General features: G+C 54.6%; 3 protein-coding genes across 20 annotated transcripts in view; 2 read left to right on the forward strand and 1 right to left on the reverse strand.

The window, feature by feature from the left end:
* The window catches only part of Strada (STE20 related adaptor alpha), a 30,162-nt gene extending 28,802 nt beyond the window's left edge, over window positions 1–1,360 (forward strand). For all 12 annotated transcript variants that reach the window (XM_047545585.1, XM_047545588.1, XM_047545593.1 and 9 more), the window contains 2 exons: window positions 179–221; window positions 478–1,360. In XM_047545585.1, the coding sequence (XP_047401541.1) occupies window positions 179–221; window positions 478–630 (196 nt within the window). In that variant the 3' untranslated portion in view covers window positions 631–1,360. The remainder of the gene's footprint in view (window positions 1–178; window positions 222–477) is intronic.
* Window positions 1,361–4,303: 2,943 nt separating this feature from the next.
* On the forward strand, window positions 4,304–8,974 carry Limd2 (LIM domain containing 2). Of its 4 annotated transcripts, none has more exons than XM_047544123.1 (5): window positions 4,304–4,428; window positions 5,646–5,740; window positions 5,876–5,920; window positions 6,010–6,149; window positions 6,224–8,974. In XM_047544123.1, the coding sequence occupies exons 2-5, from the start codon at window positions 5,699–5,701 to the stop codon at window positions 6,381–6,383; spliced, it is 387 nt and encodes a 128-aa protein (XP_047400079.1). In that variant the 5' UTR covers window positions 4,304–4,428; window positions 5,646–5,698; the 3' UTR covers window positions 6,384–8,974. The 4 variants fall into 4 exon arrangements, with proteins under 4 accessions (XP_047400079.1, XP_047400081.1, XP_047400077.1 ...); XM_047544125.1 differs by lacking the exon at window positions 4,304–4,428 and adding an exon at window positions 4,604–4,622; XM_047544121.1 differs by lacking the exon at window positions 4,304–4,428 and adding an exon at window positions 4,752–4,907 and having other exon boundaries at window positions 6,224–8,973.
* Map3k3 (mitogen-activated protein kinase kinase kinase 3) overlaps window positions 8,624–14,778 on the reverse strand; it is a 64,536-nt gene continuing 58,381 nt past the window's right edge. For all 4 annotated transcript variants that reach the window (XM_047544118.1, XM_047544117.1, XM_047544120.1 and 1 more), the window contains 4 exons: window positions 14,147–14,278; window positions 13,527–13,656; window positions 12,968–13,145; window positions 8,624–11,333 (listed from right to left, as the gene is read on the reverse strand). In XM_047544118.1, coding sequence (XP_047400074.1) covers window positions 11,105–11,333; window positions 12,968–13,145; window positions 13,527–13,656; window positions 14,147–14,278 — 669 coding nt within the window. In that variant the 3' untranslated portion in view covers window positions 8,624–11,104. The remainder of the gene's footprint in view (window positions 11,334–12,967; window positions 13,146–13,526; window positions 13,657–14,146; window positions 14,279–14,778) is intronic.

Genomic DNA, 14,778 nt, shown 5'->3' on the forward strand with positions numbered 1-14,778 from the left:
AGGGGCCCAACAGCATGAGGGATCAGCTCATGAATTTGCTAAGAAGCCAGCCTGGGTAGTTCTGGTTGTCATTCTTGGCGAGCTGAGGGAAGAAGTAGAGGTACTTTAGGACAAGCTGTAAGCAGCAGGATGTGGAGCTGGGCATGGGTGATGTGGATCTCTTCACCTTCTTCTCCAGGCCAAGTGCCAGTGCCCTCCTGAGCCACTCCTTCTTCAAGCAGGTACAGTAGCATTCTGCCTCAGCTCCTGTTTTTTCTGGCCTATTGTTCTACTGACCCTGATTCCCTTAGCTGGAGGATGTTTAGGCATTCTCTACTCCTCCTTTTGAACTACAGAAATGACCATGTTTCTGAAGCCACTGAAAGGCACTGCTCCTTTTGGCTCTGACAGGTCATCTGTCACTAGGCCATTGTTCCTACTCTGTGTTATCCCGGGGCCTGAGCAGCAGGATCCATCACCCAACTCTCTTTTCCCCAGATCAAGCGACGTGCTTCAGAGGCTTTGCCTGAGTTACTTCGTCCTGTCACCCCCATCACCAATTTTGAGGGCAGCCAGTCTCAAGATCACAGTGGAATCTTTGGCCTGGTGACAAACCTGGAAGAGCTGGAGGTGGACGACTGGGAATTCTGAGCCTCTGCAGACTATGCATGTTCTCCAGCCTAGGGCATGCAAGACCCAGGGGCCCTTTTTGAGGGCTGGCACATTCTTACTCTCCTGGGTGCAGACTGGGTAGAAAGGACCTTTTGTCAGCAGAGCAGGCTGTGATTGGAAGAGCATCCAGGAGAGATTTCTGCACTGCGTTTGAAACAAGGGAATCCCAGGCACCAGGGGTTGGGAAGGGTCAGAATGCTGACATGTCCTGTCCTGCGAACTCAGGCAACCTTCTCAAAAGGAAGAGATGCTGCCCTGGCCTTGAGGCTGAAGTCGAAGCCCAGGGTTTGACTCCTCAACCCAGGGAACTGTCACCTCCTCTTCCCATCACTTGCTCTTTTGCCAGCCTGATTGTATTCTTTTCCTCTGCTTGCAGATCCTATTGGTCCATGAAAGGGCAAGTCATTGGCAGTTTGCTTCCCTTGCTCTGAAGCCTCTCCCTAATAAACAAAGGGAAGGATCTGTCTTTTTAAGCACCAGGTTAATAAAGCTGGGGCAGTCCATCCTTATCCCCCTTATCTCTTGGACCTTGACACCTAAACCTTCCCATAATTCATCTGTGCAGCTCTTTCCTTTCCCAAGAATTTGCCAGCTGCCTTGGTGCTTCTTCCAAGGGCCATGATGTCTTGCCTCACCTGAAGGCTTAAATCCTTATGCTGTGTTAGTTTCATTGTCAGAACATATTAAAATTTTCAGAGAACCTGTTAGAGAATGGCTTAGTGTTTGCAAGCACACAGAGACTGTAGGCTTGCTTCCTGGTGTTTGTGCTTCCAAGGATGGCCAGACAGGCTCAGATTCGTCATTCTGCCTTGGTCCTTTCCACCCAAGAACAGGCCCAGAAGTTATTGTGGGAGCATAGAAGGGACTTCTTTCACTAGGTACGTAGGCCAGTTTCTTTAAAAACCCATAATAGATGGCCTCTTAACTACTGAAAATTCTAAGACTATTAATTTTTGCATGTTGCCATCAAACCACGTGGAGCTGGGAAGGTCTGTGTGGTGAAGACTAGCCCTCTGCAGGACCTCTTCTCGGCCACTGCCTTTGGCAGGAAGGAGTGGAGGGTTTTGTCTTGTGACCTGACACAAGACTTGTGGAGTCTCCTTACCATTGGCACTAATACCCAAAAAACAAGAAAACTCAGAGCAAGACCTGCCCATTCCTGTCATCCTTTTTCTTTTCTTTTTTTCTTTTTTTTTTTTTTTTTGGTACTGGGGATTAAACCCAGGGGTATTTTACCACTGAGCTACATTCCCAGCCCTTTTTATTTTGAGACAGGGTCTCATTAAATTTCCCAGACTGGACTCAAGTGTGATCCTCCTGCCTCAGCCTTCCATGTTGCTGGGGTTACAGGCATTTGCCACTGCTTCCAGCCCTGTTGGTCTTGTCAGCTATTGAGTGGTAGCAAAAGGACAATTCCAACCTTTGTCTCCTCTGTGGTGCTTCACAGGCATGTGCACGTTCATTTACATGTGTTTGTGCATGCATAGTGCTTTCCACCTTGCTAGTCTTTTTGGGTGAAGACTGTGGCCCAGGCACTTCAAATGTCAGATTAAGGAGGTGCCCCTCCCTTTTCCCTGAAGTCTGCTCTGAACTATCGAACACCCTTACTTTCCTCTTCCTGAGCAATTTTAAACAACAATTTAAAGAAAATTTTTAAATTTCTTCCTTTGAGCATCTACAGGGCCAAAGGTGAAGTGAATGACACCTGCCATGAGTTAGGGGTGGAGGACCTGAAATGTGAGAAGGTTCCATTGCATCTGTTTCCAGCCCTTCTCCTAATCCCTGCCCAGTTCATTTTTTCTTGGAGCCTTAAGTTCCCTTTTTTGGTTTTTGGTACTAGGGATTGAACCCAGCAGCATTCTACTATCACTGGGCTGCATTCCCAGCCCTTTTAAAGAATTTTTAGACAGGGTCTTGCTAAGTTGCTGAGGCTGGCCTCAACCTTCCTGAGTCCCTGAGATTACAAGCATATGCTGTTGTGACCAGCCTTAAATTTCCTTAACAACTTATCACCATATTAGTTTTCTTTCCTTGAAGATTGCCTTCTCCATGCAGTCAGCTCATCCTCAACACTTAAACTACTGTTATAGTTTCCTGCAGCTCAGCCCATTCATTGTCCTAGGCAGGATACAGTCCTCAGGGATGGCTGCTTTATAGTGCCCCATAGCAAAGGAGCCTACTCCTAGTGTCTGGGAGGGCTTCACCTTTCTTGTATCAAACAGCTCCCTTGGAGAATTGGATTACAGATGTGGACACTTTCCCCAAAGATACATGCAGTTGTGGAGGGTTCCCCCATCTAGCAGGGAGTCCTCAGGCCCACAGTGTGGGTGCAGCCAGCCAGCCAGGGAAATGTTTGGGGGGCTGGGCAGTTCCTTGCTTCCCTACCAGGTGGCAGGCAGGGAGCTGTTCTGTTCCCTGACAAGTGTGTGGGCCCAATCTGGAGCCACCAGTTCTATTCCTGCCACAGTGTGGGAACATACTGTTTAGGGCTGTGCATTGTGAAACAGCCTCCAGCCTGGTTTCAAGCAAAGCCAAATGATTCACTGGATCCCAGGAAGCCCCCTCCTTGCAGAGGTCCACAAGGGACCACAGGCACAGCTGAGGCTCTACTCCCCATAGTGGCTGTCACTTTAGACCTGCCATGCAGTGCACTGAGGCAGAGCAGCAGGAAACAATGCTGCTGCACTAGCCTTTGTTCCCTTGAATGTCACTTCAAACATCTAGTCCTTGGTTCTCTTTTGCAGAAAGAGGCTTGGGTGCCCAGAGGTTTGCTTGCTGGTAGGATGGAAATTCTTTCCCTGAGGACCTGCCCTTGGTGTCCTTAGAGGGCCAGAGGTTAGTGAAACAGACCGAATTGGGGGCCCTCCTCTGAATTACAAGGAACTTCCTCAAGCAGAGAATGGAAGGGGAAGTCTGCAATCCTCACCCTAACAGGTGCCAAAGAGGCTGAGAGGGAGACTCCTGCTCAGCCTATCTAAATCTATCACAGGCTCACTAAATATATGTTTATTTCTTGCCTTTTGTCCCATTTTGACCCCTCTTCGGGCCAACTAAATATATATATGCATATCACTTGGCTTTTATTTCTGTAAATTGTAACCGCTTCAGTGCCACTTACTGGAGAAGCAATCTAGCTGCTTCTCTCCAGTTTGTCAAACTGCATAAAGTTCACTTTTCCTTTTCCCATTTTTTGCCTGTTTCTTATGGGGGCGAGAGCCGAATCCAACCAGCTGGGAAACCGGCAGGGGGCCTGGGCTGAGCTGCCACTAATATTAATAATTTCATAAAGTCGGGCCACAGAAAGGTTTCAAGCCGCCGGACCTGGGAGAGTGGGTGCTCTGGGAACCTGCGGGCAGCAGCCTCGTCTGCCCCTGTCTACCGGCGGCAGAAGGCGCACTGGGGTAGCAATCACGCCCGACCCCTCGTATAGGCCAGCTCCATGGCAAGCGGCCAGCCCGAGGCCTCCCAAAGCGATTGTCCCGAGCCCTCCCTGCGGCCGGAAGACGGGCCTCGCAGCCTCGCGGCGGGGCTTGGTGGGACCGCGTGCCGCTGCCATCTTCCTCGGCGGGCTGTGCGGGCGCGGGGGCGGCCCCTGGCGGCGGGAGGACTCCGCGGTCCGAGGGGGCGCGGGAGTCGAATCTGGGGTTCCTGCCCTGCCTCCGGGGTCGCCCAGCGGGGTCTCTCAAGCTACGGGACCACTGCGCCGGGCGGGACAAGAGCCGCTGGGACCTGCGACCACGAGGGCCAACGGGCAAACCGGGGCAGTGAAAGGCTCAGGCAAGCTCCACGCGGCTGTGCCAGGAGCGTCGTGTCCTGAGACCACAGCCTGAACTTGGTCCCCGCAGGAGGGGGCGGTGCGCAACCTCGGGTTCCTGTCCCCACGCGCGTCCGCTCACAGCCGGGCGTCGTCGAGAACCGGCAGACGGGGCGGCCGGTCCCTGGAGGCCCGCAAGCCCAAGAGGCTGTGAGGGGTCGGCGCGGGGGGCAGACAAAGGCGGGGGGACGGCAAGTGGGGAAGACAAAGCACAGAGGGGGGTCGGCGGCGGCGCCGGGGCCCCGGAGGCGGCTCCGGGCGCGGCGGAGCCAATGGGCGGGCGCGGGGCGGGGGCCGGCGGGGGCGGCGCCGCGATAAGGCGGCGGCAGCGGTGGCCGCTCGGGGACCACTGGCAGCGGCGGCAGCTCGCGCCCTCGCCTTCCTCCCACCCGAGGCGGCCCCCGGAGACCGACCCCCGCCCCGCGGCCCAGGCCGGGGCCCGGTGAGACGCGCGGGCGGCCGGGGGGAGGGCCCGCATCTGCTCACGAGCCCGGGCGCCGAGGTGGGGGACGAGGGCCACCTCTGCCTCGGTCCGCGGCGTCCCGACGCCCGGCGGCTCTGCGCGTAGCTCTCGCTCTCGCCCGGAGGCTGGCGTCTGCCTTGAGGGCCGGTCCCGGGCAGGGGCGGGACCCGCGGGAGTCCCGGGTGTGGGGGCCGATCCCCGCGGGTCGGCAGGCGCCGGAGCCGACGTGGGGCTGCCCGGCGGGGCGGGGCTGGGCTGGGCGGGCGGCCGGGCCGGAGCGCTGTCCAGGAGCTGGGCGCCTGGGCACGGCGCCGGGCAGCGTGCGGCTTGAGTCAGGCTGGGGCAGCGGGTTTTCGCCCGGCCGCGCCTGCCCCTCCTTCCCCTGACCTCCCCTGACCTCCCCTCACCCCAGGCGGGGTCCCAGCCCGCGGGGCGCACGAGGAGGCTGTGCGGGACCCTTTGTACCCGGCTGCTCCCCTGTAACTTTGTTCTTTTCCCACACATGTTCCACGCAGGGACCCCTGCCCCTTGGGGAGCTGCGTGGGGGACGAGCAGGCAAGGGGGTGGGTGAGGGGCGGAAGTGGCAAGACCGAGAGCAACAGGAAATGACTTAGGGAAAGTCCCAACCACAGCCCCCCAGCCCCCTGCCTGTAAACACCCCCACCCTGCAGCCTGGAGAAGGCTCGTGGGGCCCCATCGACTGACTTCCCCTTGCAGAACCCAGCGGGTGCCGAGTCTCCGCCCCGGGCTTCCATCACCTCTGACAAGCCATGTTCCAGGCTGCAGGAGCCGCCCAAACCACCCCCTCTCATGTAGGTGACCAGCCAGGTGGGAGGGGTGAGGGGAGAGGAGCCGTGTGTTTGCCGGGCACCCTTTGCCCCCTCTTGACTGCCCCTAGGATCTGGGCCGAGCCGCCCCAATGCCTGCCCTGACTGTCTGTCTCTCAGGAAGCCAAAAGCAGCGGTGGCAGCAGCACTGTGCAGCGCTCCAAGGTAGGGCCCTGAGGGTGGGTGAGGGTGGGTGAGGGCGGAGGAAGGGGCGGGCGCTGGCCAGGCTCCTGGCTGAGCGTCCCTCGCAACAGTCCTTCAGCCTGCGGGCCCAGGTGAAGGAGACTTGTGCCGCCTGCCAGAAGACTGTGTACCCTATGGAGCGGCTGGTGGCAGACAAGCTCATTTTCCACAACTCTTGCTTCTGCTGCAAGCACTGCCACACCAAGCTCAGGTGCGGCCCTGCCCTGCCTGCCCTTGCCCTGCCTCAGCCCTGACCTGGCCTGACCTGTTGCTCTGCTTCCGCAGCCTGGGCAGCTATGCAGCGCTGCATGGTGAGTTTTACTGCAAACCCCACTTTCAGCAGCTGTTTAAGAGCAAAGGCAACTACGATGAGGGATTCGGCCGCAAACAGCACAAGGAGCTCTGGGCCCACAAAGAAGTGGACCCCGGCACCAAGACAGCCTGAGGCCCCTCTGGCCATCCTCTCCCTCCGCAGAGGGCTTGGAACTGGGCATTGGGAAGGGTGGGGAAAAAGGTTGCTCTGGGTTTGAGTAGTGGGGCAGGGTGGGAAGGGGGAGGCTTGCTCAGGCAGAAGGTCCCAGGGGCAGGGCTCTGCTCCAGGATTCCTTCCTTCTCCAGTGGGAATCAGGGGGTGGGAACCAGCATTGGGGTTTGCTCACCACCCTGCTTCCTTCTGCCCACCCCACCTCACCACATGGCCCCCTGGGAGGCCCCCTAGCCCAGCTTCCCTATTTAGGTGCCTTTTCTCCAGCAAGGAGTCAGTATGCTCCCCTCAGGGTCCCAAGCTCCCTCACTGCCACCTGGGCCATGTCAGCCCCCATGTCTCCCCATCTACCTCTGCCCTTAGCCTGGTCCTGAGCCACAGACTGGGAGGAAGGAGAGTGAGAGTGTCACCTGCTGGACCTCAAGGATGCCACAGCAGCTGACGGGGGAGGGAATGGGGAAGTAGAAGGCAAGGCAGGGCCCATGGCCTTGGGGCCGGGACCCCCTTGCACCATGAAGCTAAAGTCCCTGCAAGGCTGAGCGCTTCAGAGACCTGTGGGGCCAGCAGCGGCCGTTCTCCCTCTCCTCTCCCTTGTTTCTGCCTTCTGACTGTTGTGATAACCCTGTTTTAAACATGTTTAAACAGATCCTGACTCTTATGTGGCCTGTTGTGGGGGCTTTGTGATAGGATGCCCATTCACCACAGGGAGGGGAAGGGGTTTAGGGTCAGTCCAGAGCACTCCTGTCCTTGATGAAGGGGCAACAATGAAATACATGCTGCTTGAGAAAAGGGGTGTTCCTCTGCCCAGCCAGGGAGCCTTGTGGCCAGACTCAGTGTGGTTCTATAACTGAAATTCTTCTCCCCTCGGCTTTGGGTTGGTTGACACCCCAAGCCCACAGACTCACATCCACACCCCTGTTCTGAAGAGGGGAGCCAGAAGCATTAATGGCACCTGACTGCCTCCCTGTGCTTGGGTGGGGCACAAGGAAGAACCCTTCTGCTGAGTCTTTGACCCCTTTTCTACTAGCTGGTCCCAGCTGTCCAGCTCCCCACTCCTGTCCCTTTGCCTTGGAAATCTGCAAGGAACAGTGGGAACCCACAGACCTGGCAAGTGTTGCTGAAGGTTTCCTTTTGTCCCTCCTCATTTTTGTGCCCTGTAACCCTGTCTCATTGCTGTCTTCTGGGGAGTGGGACAACCACGGCTACCCCTGCCAGATCATCCAAGGGGAGACTGTTCTTCAGCTGCTGAGAGCTCAGGCTCACCAAGGGGTGACAGAGCAGAGAAACAAGGCAATCTTGGAAGAGTAAGGAACACCCTTACTGGGTTATCCTGCCCAGATTCAGTTATCCTGATTTCCCCAAACTGCCTGTGGGATAGATAAGCTGGTGGAGCAAGAGAACAGAGAAAAAATAATTAAAAAAGAAAAAAAGAGGACAGAGACATCTAGGATTTGCTGCCACCGCTCCACACAACCCAACTTACTAATAAGCAGTGTAGGAATTGGCTTCAATTCCTGATGGCAGGTGAGCCACTGTGCTCTGTGGAGGTAAGCACTTCTCCTTGAAGAAGCAGAGCTAATGCTTAATACGCAGATGGCACCCAAGGCCTGGATCCTGGGAGCTGTTCAGAGCCTCACTCAGGGAAAGCCCAGCCAGGGAGCCTCGTGGCCAGATGCAGTGTGATTCTGTAACAAACTCCTCTCCCCTCGGCTGTGGGTTGGTTGACACCCCAAGCCCACAGACTCACATCCACACCCCTGTTCTGATGGGGACAAGGATGGTCCCTGTTCAGAGTTCAACAATAGCAGCTGAGCCAGGGAGAGATGCTTGAGATGGTTTCTGATCAACGCCCTACAGGATGGGCAAAGGAATCTCACAGCCCTACTAGATGCCATTAAAGTCCCAGGAACCAAGCCACTGGTGATGTTCAGGTTAGAAGGGCCAACAGTTCCTCAGTAAATTGGCCCTCGTTTACCACTTTCAGTGGAGGTCCTAGAGGGGGAGGGGCAGGGAGAGGGGAGGGCCCCTCTGAGCTAACAGTGGTACCTAACCAAGTCATGACGAGGCCCCTCTTCTTGGCATCAAGTTCTCTTCTGCTTTGGGTACCCAAGCTTGTTACTAGGTGCTATCCTGGCCCTCCCAGGCAAACACCTATCTCCCCCACCACTCCCAACCCAAAGCACCACACAGGACCCCTCTGGTATAAATGATCCCTTTTATTGTAAGTAATGCGTGACACTGGCCTGGCTTTGCACTGCAAGCCCTCGGTCAAGATATAATCAAATAACTATGGCTGCAGGTTCTTCTGCACTATCCACAATTCAGACACAGACACAGAGCTGGGAGGGCAAGAGGGGCAGAAGGGCGGCAGCACGAGCACTGACCAGCCCTGGCCCTCGTGTGTGGGGCTGGCCAAGGCAGACATACCCCATGGAATGGTGAGAAAATGGCAGCATGGCCCCTTTCCACAGCAAGCCTGGGGCTGCAAGGAAACTGCCCTTCAGAACTTTTGGCCCAGGCCATCCTAGAATCCCACAACTTTTAATCTGGATTAGTTAATAATAAAAAAAAAATAAATTAAAATTAAGCAACAGCTTGGTCCTGAGGATGCTAAACCAGCATGTCCACAGTTTTTGGCACAAAAGTCGGTCTTTTTTGATATTTTGGAGTGCAGGGTTTGTTGGCTTGTTTTAAAATTTCATTTTAAAAATAATCCCTGTGAGGTAAGACCCCAGGGGTGGGGCTCTGTGAGCCTGAACCTGGGACACGCAGAGTCGTCTCAGTCTCATCAGCGGCACCATGCTCTTTTCCTCTTGGGGACTGGGGACAGGGTGTGGGCCAAGGAGTGCTACAGCCATCAGGATGGGGTCCTGGAGAGGCCGAGCTGCCTCTTGGCAGCTTTGGTCAAGATGAGGGGCCGGTCCCCACCCTGGGCAAGGGCCGAGGTAGAGGCAGGAGCGTGTGCTCACTGGCCTCAGGGCAGTGGTGGGTGGAAGATGGCCTGACAGAGGCCCCTCAGGAAAAGGGATGGAAGAGGGGCCCAGTTGGCACCGTGCAACACACATTTCTGCAAAACCAGCTGCTTTCATTTTCTCTTCTCTCTCTTGAGGCGTCCATCACCTGTAACAGTCTAGAATTGATATATAAAAACCATCAAATATGATCTGAGATATAAATTAACAAGTACAAGGCCTCACATTACATGATGTGAAAAGGCTAAAAACAGCGATAGAAACTACATTCATAAAAGTGCATCGTCAACATACAACGAAGGCTTTGGCTTGTTCTGTGCCCGTGGGGTAGTGGGCATGGCTGGCAGTGAGCTGCCTGGTGCTAATCCCCAGCTCCCTGGAGATGCCCATCCATGGGCACTAGCTTTTTTTTTTTTTTTTTTTTTTTTTTCCTTTCTTTAATGATAACTCCCAAGGAAACTGGGTGTTGGGAGGGAGGAGCTCTAGCAATAGGCACATTTTGGAGGGGAGGGGCCGGAAGAAAGGACCAGCGCCCAGGCTGAGGTAAATATGGCCAACTCTAAGCTGCTTGGAGATACTGGTTCCCCATTGCCATTCCTCCCCCAGAGGAGAAGCAAGAAGGGAAAGAGGCTGAGACCTCACAGGGATGGGCAAGGCTAAGGAAGAACAGAGCTGGTGGTTTTGGACACTGCTGGTGGCAGCACATGGGCTTTCCCTTCTACCAAAAGGAGTGGGCTTAGCCTGGCAGGGTCATGACTGACAGGCAGAGTCAACCCCTGGGCTCTCCTGGACAGCCCTGCTGGGCCCACTGAGTTGTTCATCTTCCTTTCTGCTCCAGTGGGAAACATGCCAGGCCAGAAGCACAAAGGTCATCCCATCAACTCTAGAATCTAGCCTAAAGCCCAAGCTCACACAGGGGTATCCAGAACCCATAGGGCACAAAGTCTCCAGTTTAGAAACTGAGTACAGCATAAGAGTGACTCCAACTTGTAAAACAGAGACAATTGCATTGACAAAACTGGGTCTCCCCCCACAATGGGAGTAGCCATATTTCAGGCCCCCGCTTGGGGGTGCAGAGTCATGGGGGCAGGCAGGACATGCTCCTCCTTCCCTGAATAAGGCAGCATAACATTTGCTTCATTCATCTTTGGCAAAGGACAAGGACTGGCAAAGCTGACTTGGGTGCTCTGAGGGAGAGGGCAGCTGGGCCTTTGTCTTCCCTTGTTTGAGGGATGTTGGGCTTTACCTCAGGCTTGAGTGGGCTCATCCAGCCCAGAGACACCCTGGTAGTCTCCAGACATTGGGAGGAGAAACAAAATAACACTCTGAATGAAAATAACACTATTCATACCCTTGGGTCAGTCCTGTCCCCCAGGCCCTCTGGCTTCCCAGTCAACTGCAGTGTCAGGACACATCCCATGAGCAGTGCCTGCAGCTGCCTCACACACTTTCCCAGCCCCTTCCTTCCACACTGAGCTTAAGACACTGGAGCTCTTGGGTCTAGCAGGCTGGGGGCTCCCAGTCCTTGAGGCTACAGCCATCCCATCCTAGCTGAGCCCCACTGGCAGAAGGGGCAAAGACAAATGCTGGCTGGATTGCAGCTCCAAGGTCCACAGCCTTGTCTGGGAGAAGCAGCAACTTCACTGAGCCCCACAGCAGCCCCTTGCCTGTGCAGCAGGGGACAGCTGGCAGCAGCGTGGCCTTAAGAGCTCAGTATACGAGCTGTGCAAAGTGGTGTGTGAGCAGCTCCTCAGCTGAAGGTCTCTGATGAGCCTCCACAAAAATGCGCCTCAAGAAGTCCCGGCCATGTTCAGAGATGTGGGAGGGCAGCTGAGGGTTGGTGGGCTGGGTGGCAATCTTGAAAATAGCGGCCATAGCTTCATACTCTGCCCAGGGTGGTTTCTCTGTCAGCATCTCCACCACTGTGCAGCCCAGGCTCCTGGAGAGAGAACCTCATGTCACCCCTCAGCCAGTTCTGAATTCCCAGCTGCCTCACCCACCTTTGTGAAAGGAGGTGCTTTCCTCAGATCACACTGGGATACAGGATGGGACAAGCTGAGGAATCATACTCCTTGAATCCTCAAGACCAGAAAAGACTTTAAAGGACTCCTGGCCCTTAGCCACATAGGCCTCATCAACCTACACAAATCACTCACCTGGGTACTTCTTCAGATGGGAAAAAGGAACCACTGGGCACTGACAGAGCTCCAAGAGGGCTGGGAGTGTGGTTCACTGCTAGAATGCACACCTTGCATGTGGGAGACTGGGTTCCATCCCCAGAACCACACATACACACACACAAACACAAAACCCTCCTAGATAGTTAAATTAATTTCCTACTGCTGCTATAACAAATTACTACAAACTTAGTGGCATAACTACAATACAAATTTATTATCATATGGTTCTGGAGATCACCAATCTAAAATTAGTCTCCCCAGACTAGAGTTAAACCATTAATTAGCAGGGCTCATTCCTTCTGGAGGCTTGAGGCGAGAATTCATTTCCTCACCTTTCCAGCTTCTACAGGCCACCTGCACTTCCCTTTTTCTTTTGTTTGCGTGTGTGTGTGTGCACTCACACACGTGTGCAATGGAGACCAACCTGAGCCTTGTGCACTCGAGCATGTGCTGCACCAGGGAGCCACGCCCCTGCCCCCGTCTCGTGGCTCACGTGCTTCCACTATCACACTTCCCACTTCCCACTCAAACCTACCTCCCTTTTTATTTTCACTCTTTACAAAGCTGGGATCAAACCCAGGATCTTGCACATGCTGAGCAAGTGCTCTACCACTAAGCTATATCCACAGCCCTTTATTTTTTAAGACAGGGTTTCACTAAGCAACCCAGGCTTTCCTGGCCTTTTAAAAAAATTTTTATTTTGGGACAGGATCTTGTGAAATTGCCCAGACTGAACTTGAATTTTCCATCCTCCTGCCTTATCCTCCCAAATAGCTGGGGTTACAGGAGCGTGCCACTGCTAACTCTCTTTTCTGAGAACTCTTGTGATTTGTGCCAGGCCCACCTGGACAATCCGAGCTAACACTTAACCCTTAACAGCTGCAAAGACCTGCTACTATGTAAGGTAACATTTACTGATTCTAGGGATTAGGACATTGGGGAGCCATTGTTAAGCCCACCTTACAATAACTATTCAAGGAAAGAAGTTCTCATGACTTCTGGGTCCTTACTGAAAATAGAAATAAAGTCAGGCAGAGCAAATGCAAGCCCACCTGAGCCCTAGGAGAAGGGGCAGAAGTCTGCTCTTGTTTAGAGACAGATCAGGCCTTCAGAGTGGATACTGCTTCTCAAGGGGTTCAGCAAACCCAAGGATACTTCTTCCATGGCTTAAATTCCTAGCACGAACAAGATTTGCTATTTGGGATTAAAACATACCCATCTGTGTACTGCAAACACTATCAGCGCTGCACACACGGAGCCTGGCTGCATCAGTCAGCAAAAGGCAGGCCCTCAGTTCCCTCCTGTCATATGCAAGGTTCCCAAAACCATTTCCAATTCAGAGCCAGTACAGCCCAGGCAGGGATATGGAGTCCCGGCATGTCCCAGCACTCACCACACATCTGCTTTCCTTCCATAGCCCTCGCCACTGATGACCTCAGGGCTCATCCAGTAGGGAGTGCCAGTGACAGAACGCATGCCTGTCCCTGACATGCAAATGGTCTGCAGGCGTTTGCTGGCCCCGAAGTCCCCAAGCTTCACATTCCCAGCAGAGTCTCGGAGGATGTTGGCTCCTAAAGCACGGAAGGGAGAAGCTATCACCTTGGCCCCTCTTGCATTTTCTACCATCCATCCTCCCTCCCAAGTCACAGAGAACTACTGAGAGGGTGGAGGCTACCACTGAATTAGACATGAGCTGCACAGGGCACACAGTCAGGGAAGGGAAGCCTCAGACCTACAGTGTGAAATCACGGGTCTTCATGGTCAATATTCACACTGAACTATGGTATTTTCCCAAATTGTTCAATCTTCACATCAATCCCCAACTGGGGAAGCAACGGGGGATCCCACTTTACAGAAAGTTCAAAATGGTTCAGTGATCGGCCCACCCAGTCACTAAATGGTGGACATGAACCCAGGTCTTGAGGACTCCATACAGCCTAAGCCCTGCTCACCCTTGATGTCCCGGTGAACAATCATGTTGCTGTGCAGGTAGGACATGCCCTCCAGGATCTGCCGGGTATACTTGCGGGTCACACTCTCCGTCAGAGCTCCATAGGCCTTCAACTGGTCCTTCACCGAGCCCTAGCAGTCACAAGGAGGCAGAGGGAGTCCCCTCAGGGGATGGCTGTGGGAGGGAGCAAGGCTATTTCCGGGCCTCAGGCACTGTAGCAAAGCAGTGATTCATCCAAATTCCATTTGTGATGTGTTGGGCACTTTGCCAGGAGCTGCCAGGCAGCTTGGAGAAAAACATAAACAACAGTCCTTCCTTCAAGCAATGGATAACCCTCATCCAGGAGAAGGGGCCTCTGCTGCAGGTGAAGGCTATGCTCACTGGACAGACCAGATCTCAGTGCGAACCTCAGGTTAGTCTGGGCTAGGACATGCCTCACCTCACACCCGCACTGCAGCCACAGGTAGGGCCCTCCTGACGCCAGGTCCTGCCACAACCTCACCTAGCTCTCCCAAACCTCTGAAGCCTCAGGAGGTGACCCAGGCCAAGGGTCACCCCAAGGCCCTGCCCTAGATCAGGCTTCCTCTTGTGTGGAGACTCATATGTCCGAGGGGCACATACCCCCGGCATGTACTCCATGAAGATGGTCAGTGTCTTCTCGGCGCGGTCCCGCAGGCAGCCATAGTACTGCACTATGCGCTCATGCTGCAAGTTCTTCAGCAACTGGATCTCACACTCCAGGGCACTCACCTCCTAGGGAGAAGCCAGTGGTTACCCAGGCACCTGAGCCCCGGGCCGGCCTGCCTGAGATCCACTCGGCTTGCCTTACACTGTGCTTCACAGGGGTCTGCCTTGGGAACTTCATCTGGAGAAAAGGTGGCCTGTTAGCTGTCTGACCCTTAGCCACAGTGCCGGTCAATCCTTGAGATATGGCACTCGCACGTGGAGGAAGGCAGACAGGGAGAAAGGAGGAGGGGTTGTGGGGGCTTAGTTAAGGCACCTACTACATTTGCCTATTCAAACTGAGGTGTCAGTCACATGATTCTCCTTGAGAGCTGGCCCAAGTAAGCAGGGAAAGGTGCCTGGGGAGTGGGGCAGGGAGTGCCCTCTGTGGCAGTGATCGTCACCTCTCAGCTTGGGTTGCATGGGACTGTGAGATGGTCTTAGATCCTCCCTGAGGTGCGTGCTGCTCCTTGGACCATCAACCCTTCACCCCATAGCCAGGACCAGGTGGATAGCAAAGGAGCTTGGGA

The sequence above is a fragment of the Sciurus carolinensis genome, chromosome 3, assembly GCF_902686445.1.
Source record: "Sciurus carolinensis chromosome 3, mSciCar1.2, whole genome shotgun sequence".
Lineage (NCBI taxonomy): Eukaryota > Metazoa > Chordata > Mammalia > Rodentia > Sciuridae > Sciurus > Sciurus carolinensis.